The sequence below is a fragment of the Falco biarmicus genome, chromosome 2 (genome assembly GCF_023638135.1).
Source record: "Falco biarmicus isolate bFalBia1 chromosome 2, bFalBia1.pri, whole genome shotgun sequence".
Lineage (NCBI taxonomy): Eukaryota > Metazoa > Chordata > Aves > Falconiformes > Falconidae > Falco > Falco biarmicus.
Genome location: NC_079289.1, coordinates 104,838,842 through 104,856,643, shown reverse-complemented (window position 1 = coordinate 104,856,643; position 17,802 = coordinate 104,838,842). Strand labels below are relative to the sequence as shown.

Genomic DNA, 17,802 nt, shown 5'->3' with positions numbered 1-17,802 from the left:
TTTGGTTTGTCAGCCCCTGAGGCAACCGACTGACTTGTTAAACCATTCATTAAATATCTTGATGAAGTTTTTACAAAAGCTTCACAGGCTTGTGTACTGGATACTGAATCTTAAATGCATAAGCTTCTTTTCTGTTCCTATTTACGGAACCATCTCATAGCGAGTAATATTGGATTATGTGCCTCTCTTCCCTGTTTTTGGGGCGGTTTGTTCTTCCCCCGCCCCCCCTTCATTCTCTTTTTATTTTGTCTCATTAGGCCACAAATTCTTGACAATGGAAAATGCTTGCTTTTTTATTTGCTGGCAGTGAGAGATTGTAAAGCAGTAGCTGGAAAAGGCCCCGGTCTCTATGACAGAATCTAATTATTAATACGCAAGCAGGGGAAAAAAGATGGGAGGAACTAAACTATTTTTTCTAGAGAAAGCAAACTTGATTCTAAATTCTGGTTTTCAGTGCTAATTTTCTGTGTCAAATTCCTGAAATTTCTGTCCCGAACTGTTCAGGTCACTTTTCACTCACATATAGGTAGCCAGTTAAAAAGATTCAGTCAGCTAATACCTTCTTCTTGTCCTTGGACTTACCTTGCAAATATGTCAAGACAAAGTCCCTAGTTTTCTAGAATACTTCAGATACTTTTTCTTTAACAATTAGACTGAATGTAGGAAAACTAGATCAACATAATCCTTGATTTTGAGAAAAATCTAAAAAGCATTGTCCATGGTAGGAATGTCTATGAAAACTGATGTATCTATTATTAATATGATTGTCATCCATTGAGAACCTAATTGAAACCATCTATCAGCATTAATGGCTAAGGTGTCATATTCCCAATTTCATCCTGTTTAGTTTATTTTTTGATGTTGAATGTAAGCTGATACTAACTTCAGTTTTATGCTTTTTAAATAAACAAGTGGAATTCTTGAATTTCATTAAGCACTAATGCTGATTTTGCAAGGATTATGACTTTTGGTTACAGCAAGCTGTGGGAATCGTGTTCAGTTTTATTCCCAACTGCACAGTTTATCTATGTGAGTTCAGTCATTTTGTTTAATTTGCCTCAGGTTAACCATTTGTAAAATGGGCAGGTATAATGGAGTGACTTATTGGAAGTCTGTTTTCTGAATGCATAGCTATGCTAAGAGAAAAAGTCTAGAGAGATGCAAACTTTTATAACAGAGAAAAATGTTTCCTTTGTAAAACATTCAAAAGTACACAGAGAATTCTGGAGAGCTGAAGAAAAAGTTCTGATAAACAGGGTGGGAATGATTTCTACTCAGTTCTGCTGGATGTTTTTCATTATATGTTATAGAAAGTATATCCATACCTGTTGAGATGTTTCAGTAAGATTAAAGACCAGTTTTATACACAGTTCAGTGTTCTCATGTCTATGTTGCCCTTTAAAATTGGCTCTGGCACCAATTATTCTCTCATTCCCTGTATTGAAGTTTCTTTAGCCAGGCCTGCGTTATTTGGATCTATCATTATGTAGTCTTACATTCCTTAAAATACACTGATATTTTAGTCAAATAAAAAATAATTTATCCTGATCTTATTTTCTCTCATTTCCTTTTTGGTTTCCAGTGAACTGATTTAACAGGTCAACTTCAGCTTGAGCATGAAAAATGGCTGTATTTTTAAACCAAAATGACAGTACTGTTGAGGTATCTTATATGTTCCTCTGTGTTGACTGTAAGCAAGATGCTGGACAGAAGAGTAATTTCAAGTCTTAAACTCTAAGACAGTAGATAATGTAGTAAAGCTTTAACCTTTTATGTTGACCCTTTTCATTTCCAGGTGCTGGCAATGTTGAGATTTTGTCAATTTAAAATTAAGGTGTCTACACTTAAGTGTCAATCTTTTAAAAAAAAAAAAAGAAGAAAAAAAAAGCATTACTTCACTTACAAATTAGTCACTTTGAAAAAACTGGTCAAGCAAAAAGGTCAGCAAGATTTAGTTGCTGCTCTATTTAATATCCATATGTTCTTTGTTGGTATTTCATAGACCCAGAGAATCTAATTCTTTTACGACTTAACTGATATCTCTATTGAAGCTGATATTACATTAGTGTAAAGCATAACCTTCAGAGAGGCAATACACTAATACAATTACATTAGCCAGGACTGAAAGATAAAGGTCCATATGTACAGGTCAGGAACTGGAAATCTACTTACGTGTATGGTTTTACTGAAAACACGATGATTGTTTACTTATGTGGAGATAATTTAAACTAGTAAAGTTTAGCTGGATCAATCTATTATCTTTACTGACAGGACTTAGAGTTATCTGAAAAAAAGAAGTAACCTGCTTTTAATGTTATTAATGTTTTCCTGTTCTCCAATATCGACATCAATCTGAACCTTTCCTCTTCACTACAGTGTCCAAGGAAACAGTCATAATCTCATTTCTGCTTAGAAATAGTCATAGATACAGGTGAAGTTTGTGATAACAGGCATTTGTAAAATACTTCTGACTTTGGATATAGATTTTTGTTTCCTAACAGAAATCACTAGATTGTTTTTGTGAAACTACTTATGTGGAAAATTAGACCTTTTCTGTTCTGCAAAAAAATTTCCATTTTTGCTTTGGAAAGGAGATTAACAAAAATCACAATAATGTCTTGAACGGACAGCTATGTGGATTAGAGTTATTTACATAAATGTTACTGAAATGCTGGCTATATAGATGCCCGGGGAATCCTGTTAATAGATATAAATGTTACCAAGAAAGAAGTAGTATTCTCACTTTTAAGGAAAATAATACGTCAGAAAATATTAAATATATATAGCTGGTAGCATTATCTGAGAAGGTGGTAAAAAACAGTGTTGTTCAAGTCCAAAACTAGGCATATTGAATAGTAATACATATTGGTTTCATTTTATAAATAGGTTGTTTTCAAAAGTTGGCCTTGTCAGCAGGATTACCAATGCTTATGAAAATCAAGCAAGTTATATGTAGGTGCTTATTAGAAGGGGTTGCTGATGACTCAACAGAAATAAGACCAAAACAAGCCTACAGCAAACTAAGCAGAAGAAATTAAAAAAATAAAATAAAATGCAATCTTGAAGAAAGGAGCTCTTTTGAAAACTGCGTATGCCAAGGTGCTCACATGGACCAGTCAAGCCTCAATCAGCCCTCAAAATTGTTCACAGGTTTTATTATATCTGTACCATCTGGTCAGAACTCATTCTAACTTCTGGAGACATGCCTGCTTACTAAGTTGTGGCTAGCCAACAACAACCGAGTGGAAATAATTTGGAAGAGTTCTTTATGTGCCAATAGGCTCTACATGTATGTAATGTATTTTTTTATAAGTTGGTACCTGGTTACTAATGTGAACTGCAATAGTTACATTTAGAAAATACACTTTAAAATGTTTATCACGTACAAGACTGTATTTGTCTAACCTGCTCCTTCTATCCTTCCTTAAGTGTAAGCCATATGTTAGAGTTCTAGTCACAAGAATGTTTTTAACATTAAGTCAATATTGATCATTTAGGAATAAAGATAATATAATATTTTTAATATGCATATACCTTAGAACCTCACAACAAAATTGTAAAGCTGGGGTCTTGAACATCAAAATGCAGTTAAGAATTTTTTCTTTGTGCACATATAATTATTCTTAAGAAAAAACACCGTGATCCTGCAGAACAATTTTTGTTATGCTAAAATCAGCTCCCTTCAATACATGCTGCCAATTTATATCACGTGGGTCAATGCATTTTTGAGGCTAGCATAATAACATTCTCTTCCCTCAAATATTATTTTCAACATATTGATGCCTCCATAGCGCATTGTTTCAGAGTTTGGAACCTACCAGTTGATTTCTCCATTGTTCTTTTTTTTTAAGGAATGGTAAACTTATTGAAGAAAATGAAAAATATATGCTGAGAAGAAGCAATACAGAACTAACAATAAGAGATATAAAAAATATTGATGCAGGTCCTTATATCTGTAATGTTAAAAACAAAGCAGGAAATGATAAAAAACAAACATTCCTTCAAGTTTTTGGTAAGTACTGCATAGTATGTTCCATCCTCCCTTTTTAAATGTAAACAGTAGGAAACTGAGGTGATAATTCACAAATTTCAGTGGAACAGTATTTCTGCTAGTTGTCTACTGGTGCAGCAAACCACTGTATAATTTTACAGCCTTTTCATCCCGGCTGGCTACTTTAACCTTTACACCTGAATTTAATTTTGAAAAGGCTGTCTGTGGCATTTGCTTTTCTACTATTCAGATACAGTACAATGGAGTGTTAAATTGTTAATTTTAATTCACTCTGCTTTTCCTTTAAAAGTTGGCTGCTTTAAAGAAAAGCAGGAAGAAAAAGAGAAGAAAATTCTGACAGGGGAAAACTACATTATTTGGTCTTTTAAGCAGTACTTTTTTTGATATGACACTATGCAGAGGTGTTCCTGATTTTTTAATTTGTTTTCCTTTCTTGTTTTTTTTTTATTTTTTTTAAGTGCATGATTGCAGATGTAGTCACAAAAGTATTGTCTGATCTGACTTTCAAAGGATAAATGTAGTCACAGGAAACCCCTTTATTTTCTTTCTATGCTATACCACCCAATATTTGAAGTTTTTTATAGCTGTAGCTAGTGAGAGTAGGCATCTGTGAGAATGTAGAAAACTTCCCTCAGAAACATTATGTAGGATCAAGGCTATAGATTACTTATGAAAAACCTACAAAAAGATAATGTGTTGGGTAGTTTTTTACAGTAACTATAGCTTGTCGTAGAGAGAAACACTATTCATATTTGAAGAGCTAAAGCATGTACTTAGGACCATGGAAAATTAAATTTAAGGTTCCAGTTAAAACTAATAATAATTTATACAAAGTGAAACAGTTCTAACAGGAGAGGGTAATTTAAAACTTGCATTGCAAGAGCTAAGCTGTTGGGTTGGATAATACTGTCCTTTGGGATCTGGGAGCCTGAGGCTGAAGCCATGTGTCAGGTGAGTAGGTCAGCTGTGTCTGTGTGCATTCCACTGCCTTTCCTATTTGAGAAGCTCTTCATAGCCCTCCATGCTGTGCTGTCTCCCGTGCTCCGTACTCCGGATGGGTTGCCTAACCATTGGGCTAATTTGTTGTTCTGAGGTACTTGAAAGTTATTCTCAATTACTTTTCAAAGGAAAGAAGATTAAATACAATTTTATATTTCATCCCACCTTCAAGATGCATAACATCTTGAAGTTTTTTTGGAAAACCGAAACATTTGATTTCCAAAATTGAACAAAAAATTAATAATAAAAAAATAAAGAACTAGAAAAGACTTGCTAGTTTTCATATGAGTTAGAGAAGTTTCAGACATAAATAATTTTGTTTATTGAGTAATTTTAAGTGTGGCTTAATTTTACTTAGTTTTTGCCTAGGGCAAGGTAACTTTTTTGTTGAAGGAATAGGGAAAGGGAGACACCAGACTAAGAGTAAGTACTTTCTATGTATGTTCTTCCATCTTTTATTAACCACTCTTCTGGGAACCCCCTGGAAAGCTAAATCCAAATTATTTAATAGATAGGATAAGTTTGATTCATTTTGAACCTGCACAACCTTTTTGTTTCCATGACATCCCAAACTCCTAAATTTTTTAAATAATTTCTTTCTTGCATGAAAAAAATGTTTCTTATGTTTAAAGCCTATTTATATATTTGGCTAAGAATTATAATTTTAAAATAAAAAGTGAAAGATACTCCCATATGTTCTTCACATCAAGTATAGTTTTCTCATTGGTTCATTTGTTTTCTAAGCTGTGAGCTTCCAGTCTATTTAGTTTCTCCTGCTGTGGGAGCTGTTATGAATCTCTGAACCACATGTTCCTGTGCTTTTCTGGTTACAATACCCTGTCTGTGAAATAATAAGTAGGAATGGTACACAGGGTTCACATTGTGGAGGAAAGTCTTGGTGTAGGTATTTTGCATACATAATCAGTGGGAGGGCAGCCTGAGCTTATAAAAAACGTTTCATTGGCATTTCAGTAGTTCCTGACAATAAGTTTCATGAAAGTCGAATGAATACCTCAAGATGCATTACAGAAGACCCCTTACAATTATTGTGTAATTTAAGCACATACTTCTTTTTTTTTAATACTTTCTAGATGTCTTTTTAAGTATAATCTGATTTTTTTTTATAGCAGGAAGTTTTTGCAGCTGTGTTTAATATGGCTTTTATTGGTTATTGAGAGAAATATGTGCTATTATTAATTTATGATCTGTCACCAAGGCAGATGAGACGAAATGTAACAGACCTCTCCTGTCTTATACCTCTTAAATGTGTTCCAAATACTAAAATTCAAAATATTTGTATTAATTTAGGCCATCACAAAACATGTATCTTCGAACCAAAGAGGTTGTACTGAGTCTATGAGATTGGGGTGAGAAGCTGCATTTGTTTTACATTTACAGTGCTCAGAATACACCGAACTAGTTTCCCTTTAAGCTTAAGAAGTATATTAACATGTTTTGGCATGGATTTTGGTTTGGTGGTTATATAGATTTTTTTGCTAAGATACCATTCAATACATATATGGAAGCTCTTCATTTCAATTCACTGGAATAAATGACTCTGTAAAGGGAATCCATGGATCTCTGTACAGAACTATTGTACCTGCTCATCCTAGATATTATGAAGTAAACCAATGGCAGCTTCACAAAGTGCAATTCATGTGGTGTCAAAAGTTCATACATCTTCTATATTCCTTCTTCCTCCCTCATATGTCCTTACCTGTTTGGAACACCTCTACTTTTTTAAAATAAAAATTATACAGTCTACAATGTCAGTGATGCCGGTTCTCTCAAAAGACAAGTCGTAAATCCCTTTGTGTGTGAAGTAGTAATACCATTTTAACATGTACAAAGACTCAGGTTTATCATGCACTACATCAAGTCAACACTTCATACTGGTGTGTGTACTAATCCTTATTATGTCAGAAATCAAGTTTCAGGAATCTGTTTCTTAGAGATTTCCTTGTTGGGGTCTAGCTTTTTTGCTAAATTCAATTTGTACCAGCAGTTTCCAGGAGGATGGGGTTGCAGTTTTGCTACCTGATTCAAATGTGGCTGTGCAAGTAGATAGCATGAGTATGATTCCTCATGTATGACGTTAACCAAGAGATCCTGTCAGGCAGCGATACAGACATATACTAAGCCTCTCACCAGTAAATCCATGTTTGTATTCATAACAAGCTGTCTAAAGCAGTTCTTTTGATGAGATACAATCAGGACTATCTCAAGCTTTATACATGTGCTGCTTCCCAAGTCCGATGAAACTCTTTTGTCAAAGGTATGGGTAGAACTCTGTGAATTCAATAATTGTGTACCTTTTCCAAGGAATCAGTTGTAAGCAACCAGTCTAGAACCTCACACTGCTATCCATGTTCTTTTTAAACTTTTTTGGAGGCTATAGGTATACAGCAATGAGCTTAGCCCTTGTCTGTGATGAATCCAGAAGAGACCAAGAAAGGAACCTGAAAGAAACTTGTTCATTGAGGGAATGTTAGAGAACTTAACACCAACCTTCTCTGCTCAGACAGCAAACTTTCCAACCAGTAGATGTTATTTCTGTATTTGGCTGCATCACTCTGTTAATATTTTAAAAAGGCATGTCCGGTAGTAAGCAGTTATTTACCTTCCAAATAAAGTAATTTTAATTAAACTTAAGCATAACTCCTTTCCACATTTAAGCCTTCTTTCATTTCAGTCAGCTCATTCAGTTTACAATTTTTCAAGTACATTATAATACAAATATTTCAATATTTTTGACTGAAGAAACCAGCAAAGACGTGAAAGCTTCCTGGATTTATTTTCTAAGATGCTATATTTTCATTTGTTTCATGTTTGCCAAAGTATGGCAAGCAAATGCAAATTCACTTTGAGAATGATCTTGTCAATTTAGAAAGAACAGTTAAATTGGGGGTGGGAAACAACTGCGTCAGTATTTCTGTCAATACTAGACTTGGCACTCTGAAATAAATATTGTTATTTACATGTACACATAAGTATTTTAATGTTTTTCCAGTATCCAAATTGTCATTAGAAAGTTGTCAAATACTGTTAAAACTTCTAGTCAATAGCAAATTATGACTCATGACCTACAAAAGTGAAGCAATTAAACAATATCCACCATATGAGCTCTCTTCTTCCTAGGAATAACTGTCAGCTAGATAAATTTGATGTTTAATCAGTGCTTATTTCTTTAAATGTCAGCTGCTTATGTCTAAAATGTCAAGATAATTTTTTTGTCTTGCAGTGATCCATCTGAAGAAGGCCTTACAAATTTAGAATATGTCTAAGATTTAAAATTGAAAATTATTAATTATGTTTTAGAACATGCATAATCTGGAGCAGATCCTATTGTTTTTCATGTTGCCCAGATGGGGATATCCTCATGTTATGGAAATAATGTAATTCCAAATTTTTGGAAATTTCTGGCATAAAATACTGTAGATTATACCTTTCTGATGAGTGGTATATCTGCTATAGGTCTTTCCTTGTTTCCAGGGTTGATATTATAATCAAAGGAAAGAAAGGAAAGAGCAGATTATATTGTAGCTCAGAGACAGAGCTACAGAGTACCTTGGTACCAAGGTAAATTATTTCATAGGCATTTGGATGATCCTCAAAGTGAGAACAATAACTGAAGTTATTTTTAAGTTTAACATAGTTATCTTGTCTCTCAAATTCTTTTTTGTAGTTCTTTCAACTGGCATCCCTTGTTGTACCACTGAGGAGAGTTTCAGCCTTTCTCAGCCAAATTGATGTTATGTTAAAGCAGTTATGCTTTGCTTACTACCTTCTACTGCTTCCAGTAAAGCTGGATTCAGTTGACATTTCAAGAGCCCCTGATCACTCAGGGTATTTCCTTTCTGCACTCACCGTACTTTATATCTTAATGAAGCAGTATATTGGTTCAGTGGTTTGTTAGGTAAAATATTACTTATTTTTCGTCTCTATGCAGTAAACACACAATAGATTATTTGTAATAGTCAAGGGTGAACAGACAGTAGACAAGCAACAGAAGAAGTATAGAGATAAGGAATGAGAAGTCAGACCAAGAATGGTGTGGTGGAAATGAATAAAAGAGAGGTATGTGATGTGTCTGCATATAGCATATGTGAACCTTGTTTTGTTAGTTATTTTTATTGGTGGTGCTGAATGCAGAAGCTTTGAGACAACAGTCATAAATGAAATAGTGGTCATAAAAATAAACAGAAGACCAGACATAAGGAAAATATTTTTCACCATGAGGACAGTCAGGCACTGGAACAAGCTGGTGAGAAAGTCTCTATTCTGGGCATTTTTCAAGATGGTGCACAACAAATCCCTGAGCAATCTGAACTGAACGGTCTGTTGACTGTGCTGATGAGGAGGTTGATCAAGATGACCTCCTGGAGTCCCTTCAACCTGAATTATTCTCTTTCCCCTTTTGATCCACTAAAAACATTAGTCCTCTGCACAGCATATGCTTTAGTAGCTGCTTTAGAAAATAGATTACCTCTCTGTTTATTTTCTGCTTCATATACAATATACCATAGTAGGGCTTCCACAAAAGCAAAACTCGGGAAAACTTCCTAGAAAATACATTGCTTTCAACAAGTGTACTTAATGTTGACAAACTCAATGTTAAGAGCTGCCGTAACTTAATTCACTCATATAAACTTAATTCATTGCTTTTGGGTCTAAACATATTCTGTCATATTCTTATTACATGATTACATGTTGGGTTTTACAGTGGGATGAGTGTCTGCTTCAATATGTAAAGATAGGTTCAGAGAAACTTATTAATGATTATATATGAGTGAATATGTAGAACCCAAACATTTTTAATTAAGATACTTGAATGCCATGGAAGAGAGTAATATTCTATGCACATTTTACAACTAGTTCTTCTATGATACTGTACAAACAAATCCCCTAAATAAAAGTGTTCACATGTAACCAGAAATTGTATTGCAACCTGACAAGGTACAGTACAGTTTGAGAGCTGTATTTGCTGTGTACTCGTGGCTATAAAGTGGAATGATTTGAAGAATGTAAACAATATTTGGAATTTTTCAAATGTATCTTACTACCAATTTACACAGTAAGTAAAGATGAACAGGTTTGTATCAGAGGACTCTGCAGTTCTTAAGTGTTAAAAACAGTACAATATGTTTGTTACCCAGGGATTTTGTTAAATTCAGTGATTTCTGTAAGGCAGTTAGATATTGCTAAAGATTACAGTCCAAGAATATGAATATACTTTATTTTTTCCAAATAATTTGTATTTGAAGACAAACACAGATTATTGCAGAATCAAAGAATGCCAAAGAATGAGTCAGGAAGGCACCTCTGGAGACCATCCAGTTCAACCCCCTGATCAGAGCAGGGTCAGCCAGAGCATGTCTCAGAACCATGTATAGCTGGGGCTTGAATATTTTCAAGGATGGAGACTCCAGAGTCTCCTGAGCAGCTTGTTCTACCATTTAGTCACCTTCTCAGTAAGAAAGGTTTTTCCTCTTCCTGTGTTTCAGTTTGTGCCCATTGCCTCTTGTCCTGTCACCAGGCACCACTAAGAAGATTCTGGCTCTATCTGTAATCACCTCTATCAGATATTTATATGCATGGCTAAGATCCCTGGAGCCTTCTCTACTCAGGGGTGAATTGCTGGCTCATTGTCAACTTCTTCTGCACCAGGACACTCTGGACCTTCCCTGCAGAGCTGCTTGCCAGCCAGCCAGCACCCAGACTGCACTGATGCATGGAGTTATTCCTGCCCAGGTGCGGGACCATCATGGAATCACTGAATCTTTGCTTCGTTTCTGAAGTGCCAGAGGGTAGCTAGAGCAGGCTAGTACCTAAGGGACAGTGGGCCAGGAGGAAAATAGGCAATCACAGCAACCAAGGAAGGGGCTCATCAGCCAGGACCTATTCCACACTACCCCAGTGAGGGAGCAGGCGGCCCTGAGGGTGCCAACCATGCTGAGCCAGGAGTCCAGGTCATCTGCATACAGAGATGGTTCTCATGCAACTTGAAGTCTGAAGAGTTTATCACTCTTATAGATGGTAACATTAAACCTTTAGTTCATCCTAAGTACAAAAAAACCCAAACAAACCACAAAAAAACCCAAATGTGAATGTACTTTAACAAAAAAAAAAAAAAAAAAAAAAAAAAGTGGTTTAAAAAATAGACTTTGACATGACATTCTTTGTGCAGGATGAGTAATGTAATTTGTATTTTTAACAGTACAGCCTCAAATAATACAACTTAAAAATGAAACCACGTTTGAGAATGGGAAAGCCACGCTCATCTGTGAAGCAGAAGGAGAACCAATCCCAGAGATTACTTGGAAGAGGGCCATTGATGGAATAACCTTCTCGGAAGGTGACAAGGTAAATCAGCCTTTAATGTCTAAAGTATCTAAATATCTACTGTCTGGCTAATATTTTTATAAGCAGAAAATTAATTTAGAAATAGATTAATTCTATGTTCTTCTGGAATTGGAAGGAATTTCTACTTTCCAAGGTAATAACAGCAATGTGGAGATTCTAAAAATTAAATTTAAAAAAAAAAAAACAAAAAGCAATTAAAGTGCTGAAAGGTAATTCATCTTATCAGGCCTAAATTTTCATATATAATCCTTAAGAGTTTCAGTTTCATCTTGATCATAATGGCTGCCCATAGCCTTTCTTGAATATGTTTAGACCCTTTCCATTGTTTCTCAAAATGCAGTGGAGCCTATAAAAGTCTGAAATAAAATACTCTGAATACTTCGGTGTTCTTTATTTCCCACTTCTGAAGCGTTGGGGTTTTTTTCCCCATTTTTCTGTTACATTTTTCTTTACACAGAGCAAGTAGTCTATAACTAAAAATAGAGCCTATTTTCCTATTTTGTTTTCCCATTTTCATGTTTTATTAAAAAAGTAAGTTGAATAAAGGTTACAGTATGACGATGAAGAAAGTCGGTTACAGTAGGAACAAAACCTGTAATTAGATGGGATGGTGAAAGCAAAGGAAACTGTAATGTTATTCCTAACCATGCAGATAACAAGCTCTTCCTACAGAGCCCTTTTTCCTTTTTTTTTTTTTTTTTAAACTATTTTCTTTTACTATTTGAACAAGTTTTTTTCTTAATTCCCTTACATAAACTATAGATTTTCACTGTGCTGGTTAAAGTATGAGATACCATCTTCCTGGCTGGCTAATTCTGAATTTTAACTCCAGATAGCCAAATAGCTAAATACTGGCTTCTTGCGGATGTTTGCGTATTCATAGGTGTTGTTTAAAAAAAACAATTGACAAACCTACATTGCAGTCATGCTACTGAGGGAATTAGATACATAGTAAGTCACTCAGTGTATAGGGAATTGCTGTATATTAGGGAATTACATATTTCCATTATTTGTGCTCTCAAGGTAAATGTCTGGTCTGGTCTAGTCTCGGACTTGACCTTTTCTCTAATTGAGGCAGTTTATGTGAGACTCTGTCTGCCATTTTCCTGCTATGTCATTTCAATTTTGCAGCAAGATAACAGTATTTATATAGTATTTTTTTCTAATAGTTTTGCATTAAAATGAAGTTTATCTTCTCCTTAAATATTTCAAGTCAAAGGTCATCTTTCTGACCCACAAAGACTACACTTGGTTCAAAGGCTACAAGTGTAGGCTTCCACTTCTGTTTGGAATGTTTGTAAAAAAACTTTCTTATATCAGAAATGAAAAATGAAAGCAAATCACAGAAACAAGATTAACAATGTTGGTGCAGTTGAAACCTGAAGTTTATCCAGTGCTTATATAAGACATTATTACATTCTTAATTCAAACTGCAGATGGTTAAACTGTCTAGACATGTTACTGTAGCTTTCTCTGAACTGTGGCTCGACTGAGTAATACTGAAAACCAAACTAAAACCTATATTCACTTTCTACTAGTGTGCTGATACACTATATGTGGATGATAAAAAGATGAGAATAAATGCAGTTATATGGTTTCCTTTTTTTCTTGCCAATGAGAGAACTCCGTGTATAGCTCATGGGAGAGTTTATGCTTAATGTTGAATAAGTTTTCTGTAATAGTCTATATGTTCTTGAGCTATAAAATATGCTGCTGGATTTACCCTGTGGTTCTCAATATCCAGGGTGCCAAAGCCTTGGCTTGTGCTTTACTACCAATTTAGGTGAATACAAAACGAAACTGGTAGTAATTAAATTGTTCAATAATTGTTGAATAATACAGCAATGTTTTGCACACAGGAAGAGAAGGAAAAAGTGAACTGAAGAAAGTGGGGAAGAAGGGGGGGGGGGCATTGTAACATAGTTTTTAATTGAAAATATTACTTACATGTGATAACTTTTGAAGTAATGTCTAATCACCAGACATACTTGCATAAACATAAAAATCATCATCTACATTCAGTGAATTAATCTTTTGAATTTTTTACCAGTTTTAAAACATTTTTTAGTACAGACTGCACTTTATACAAATTTTTTGTTGAATTAAGAATATCTTTAGGGGGTTATTTTTTTCTGTGGAAGATGGAAGAACTGTTCTAATTATAATATTCACATGATGATGATTAAAAAACACAGAAAGTCTTGCTCTTATTTTTTAATTATTTTATTTCTTTTAGTATGTAGATCCTCAATTATGTCATTCTTGTTTTGCTAAAATGCAAGTATACCTTGTGTGGATAAGGGAGAAGTCTGAATGTAAGATCATTCTTAGCCTGCATGGATTCAAAATATTTCTTTCAAATGATAGATAGGGCTTATAACCAGGACATAGACTTTTCTGAGTTTTGAAATGATTATGTCCAAAAGAATGGAAAATATGCACCAAAGTCATAGATCAAAGAAATAACCCTGCTGGGCTTAAGGAGGATAATGTTAATGAGTGAGAGGTCTATAATTATCTCTTAGGAAAATATAGCTTTGATAAAGGATTTTCAGTACATCAGAAGTGTGTACTTGAAAGTTGAAGGCAAGTGAGTGCAAACCAGAAGCAAAGAAGCCTTTTCTTCTCATTTTATGAGTTAGCCTTTGGAACAATCTACCTCACAGTGTGTGGTCCTTCTTACACTGAGAATTTGAAATAAAGGTGGCTTTCCCCTTCCTCTGACCTCTCTTGAAATTTTAAATGGAAAGTTTTCCAGGAGGTCACATTAGGTGACTTCTGTAATCCTTTTATGGCTCTATAACCCATAAATACATGAGTGTGTAACCCTGAGTAAATGAATGATTATGTGTGACAGAAGGTGTTTGGCTCACCCTTAAAGATTTGAAAATGGAAATGAACATCTAGTCCAAGATTCATATGCTATTGCAGTGTCAAGCCAAAACTCTCTGCTTGGTGCATATACTCTGCCTCTGCACCTCTAGTCCCTGACTCCCCAGTATTGTAAGTCTTTTCACTAACATTCCAACCTGGCCATGCCTCTTCTGGCTGTGGTTCAAAATGCCATGTTGCTACAGACCTCTGTGGATCCAGCAGGCCTGGCCCTTTTCCCAGTGAAAAGAGCAGGCAGGAGAAGTGTTGCTTTTTGTAGAACAGAAGGAAGGATATTGATTGGATTTGGTTTGCTGTAACCACTTATAAAATAGATTTTGAAGATGCACATACATATCTACACATATACCTGAAGGAGAGCGTATCCTGATCCTCTGAACAAAAATGTCATTGGTTGCTGTGCGGACTGCAGAACTGTGAGGGCAGTTTCACGCTCTACTTTTCTAGTATCTGATTCTAGCAGAAATATGAAAGCTGACCAATGTTGCTTGTAATTACCATTTCAAGCCTTGTTTTGGAATACAAATGACAATAACAGATGGGGCTTGTTATGAGACAGTTTCACCACTGTATGCAGCATGTGTCCAAAGAGGCAGTCTGCTCTGAAGAATTTATGATCTAAACATGTAAAATGAATGAATGAAGTCAGTGCAGAGAGGTCACAGTCCAGAACCTGGTACTCAGCTTTGATCATGCCTCAAGTGTGGGGTAACTGATTAACAGAAAAATGAAACAAACAAAAAAAAAGATAATTTGCAACTTGGATGTTGGACTTAAGACATATGAAATTATACTGTATTTGTCTATATTTGACACAGATTCACCAAATGTCTTTAAAATATGTTAAAGTATTCTTCTTGTATCCACAAGTAAAAAAAAGAAACAAAAAAAAAAAGAAAAAAGAAAAAAAGTGATTTTAACCTCATAATGTAGACTACAGAAATAGCTTGAGTTCTGCTTCCTTCCGTCTACCTACTATTACAATAATAATCTGGCTGTCCCCATGAAATTTCCTGTAACATTGTTTTTAAATATTGCAGAGCTCAGACCAATAGTTAAATTCTTTTCCAAGTTTGAATTTGCTTTATGTTGGCATGCAAATCATAACTATTTGTAGCTTGTAGAGTTTTTCACAGTTTTCATGGTCAGACAACAGGCAAATGTGAAGAATTTGGGGGATGTTTTGTCTTTTCTTTGAAAGGTCAACTCTGCCTCCCCCTATGCCTGTTAACTCCACTTCAGCTATTACGAGAGTTAGTAAAAATAACCTGATTTTTTTTTTACTCCCTGTGAAAGTTGTCACTGCACAAAAAGAAGCAGTGTTCCAGTGTCAGCAAATTGCGTTGCCTTTCTTGCGAGATAGTAGTGAGAGCTCTGTTACATTTTTTCACATCCAGGATCAGGTCTTTATTTGAAATGAATCACCCAAAATGAGGAGATGAAGCTGTATCTAGGGTATTTTACTTGATTCCAGGAGATTTCTTTCTTTTTTTCTGAGCTACAAATCCCAATCTTTGTAAATTAATCTCAGGAACTTTTGTTCTTTGAATAATTGGAAAAAATATAAGAGGCAAGTTCCTTGCCTTATAGAAGAAAATTTTTATAACCTGTTTCACCTATGTGTTGTGTGAACGGCTTCTACTTACAATATCATAGAATATTTTTCCTGTTGTAATATTAGCATATCTTAGCCTGCAGGCCAGAACAGTTTATGTAGCCAGCTGCAGCTGTGTTTGATTATGCAGTTGAGACATTCTGCAAACAAATCAGTCAGGCATTACATATTTTTTGTATTTTGTTCTTAACACCAAAATTAATCGTGATGGGCTTCACATTGTAAGGCTATATAATAGAAGAGTAAGATTATTGTGACTGGAAAGAGAAGTTAAATAAATGGACATGAGAGTGAGTAGAAAGCAGGAAGGTGGCCTTAAATGTTAGGTAATTAGTGCTGTTGGGAATATACAGATTTATACCCTGTGACATATGCAAAACATGGAGCACATACGAGCACTGGATACTACTATACTCTCACCAGTCGTCAGATCTATAGAAATCTGCGTACGTTTTGAGGCTCCTTCATCTTCTCTATGGCACGTTCAGCTACACTAATATGGAGTTGGGACAAACTGTCCAGTGAAATAGAAGAAGCTAAACACAGAGTGGACAGTCTTGGGAGGTAACAGTATTTTAGTAGGAAGATTCATTTGGGAGGGGTAAGATTGCACGCAGTTAGAAATGAAAAACAGCTTCCCTGGGTGAGCTGAGGAGTAAAGCTGCAAGCCAATGTGGATATTTCAAAGTCCTTAAGTAGCCCAATCACTCATCTGAGTTCCACATGCTCTTTCAGGTAACACCACCTGCAGTAATACGTAAATGAAGCCAAAACTGAAGCTAGAAATCACCTCTTCCCCAACACAGGCTTGGTTGGTGTTTATATTGACAACTCAATAATAAATCCCTGCTACGTGGCCAAAGGGCCCTTCAGATTTGTTCCTCTTTTAGGAGATAAATGAAATGCTTTGTTACCCAGACTAGACCCAAATGGCTTTACATACACACAGCCATGTATGTATTCGTGTTGTGTGAATGTGAGTGATTGTATTGGTATTATACTAGCTCAGAATTCTCTCATTTGTGCAAATTTTTCTTTTCAGTAAAATTTTAAGGTCAGTTTCCATTGGGACATAAATAAGTAAACAGAGACAAGGTTCTTGATTCTATAAAGATAACAAAAAGCCAAGAATGTTTAAAACTTAATAAATCTTCTGTAATAAAAGCTTAGACAACCTAGAGAAAAAAAGATGTTTATTTAGGAACGTCATGAATTTAGTCAATTGTTTAACATGATACCTTAAATTAAGTACAAAGGTTTTGTTCATTCTGTAAATGGATAATCATAGTTCTAACAAATTTATATTACAAAGTTCAGAATTCTCTCTCATTTAGTCCATTTTGCTTATGTACTACCTATGCACCAAGTAGATATTTTTGGGTGTTTTTTATGGGTTTTGGTGCTGCATTTACTGCCTGAAATGAAGCCATACAGGCTTGGAAATGGCATTTCTTTCCCTTCCAATATTAGCTTTTTCCACTGAGTCATCAGTGATGATATTCCCCGTGTTACACTAATGAAGACTGAAATTATCAGGGAACTTTTTATGGACCAACATTTCCTATGATACCAGTGGAGCTTGGACTTGAATATTCATTCATTCCTTCCACTACACAAAAGATCATTTCTTGAGCTTCTGCCTAAGTATCAGTTGAATTATCTGCTAATGGTTTAATAACTTTCAACTTGTCTGATGAAATAGAGATCCTATATCTGATGATACATTAAGTCATACAGCCACACTTTTTACACTGGAGTAATTTGGTAGTATTACATAGTGTTACATTTTCTATGTACCATGGAAACTCCTAGGAAATTATCAAAATCAATGGCACAGTCAACAGTGCAGTGCTGGCAAAATGTATTTTAATCTATTAAAACCTGTCAGCAGTTTTCTTGACCTCAAAGGTAGTTTGAATAC

The 17,802-nt window shown here is 35.0% G+C and overlaps 1 protein-coding gene across 1 annotated transcript in view; it reads left to right on the top strand.

The window, feature by feature from the left end:
• NCAM2 (neural cell adhesion molecule 2) overlaps nt 1-17,802 on the top strand; it is a 305,254-nt gene that overhangs the window by 176,226 nt on the left and 111,226 nt on the right. The window contains exons 7-8 of the mRNA XM_056329648.1: nt 3,852-4,012; nt 11,229-11,374. Of these exons, the coding sequence (XP_056185623.1) occupies nt 3,852-4,012; nt 11,229-11,374 (307 nt within the window). The remainder of the gene's footprint in view (nt 1-3,851; nt 4,013-11,228; nt 11,375-17,802) is intronic.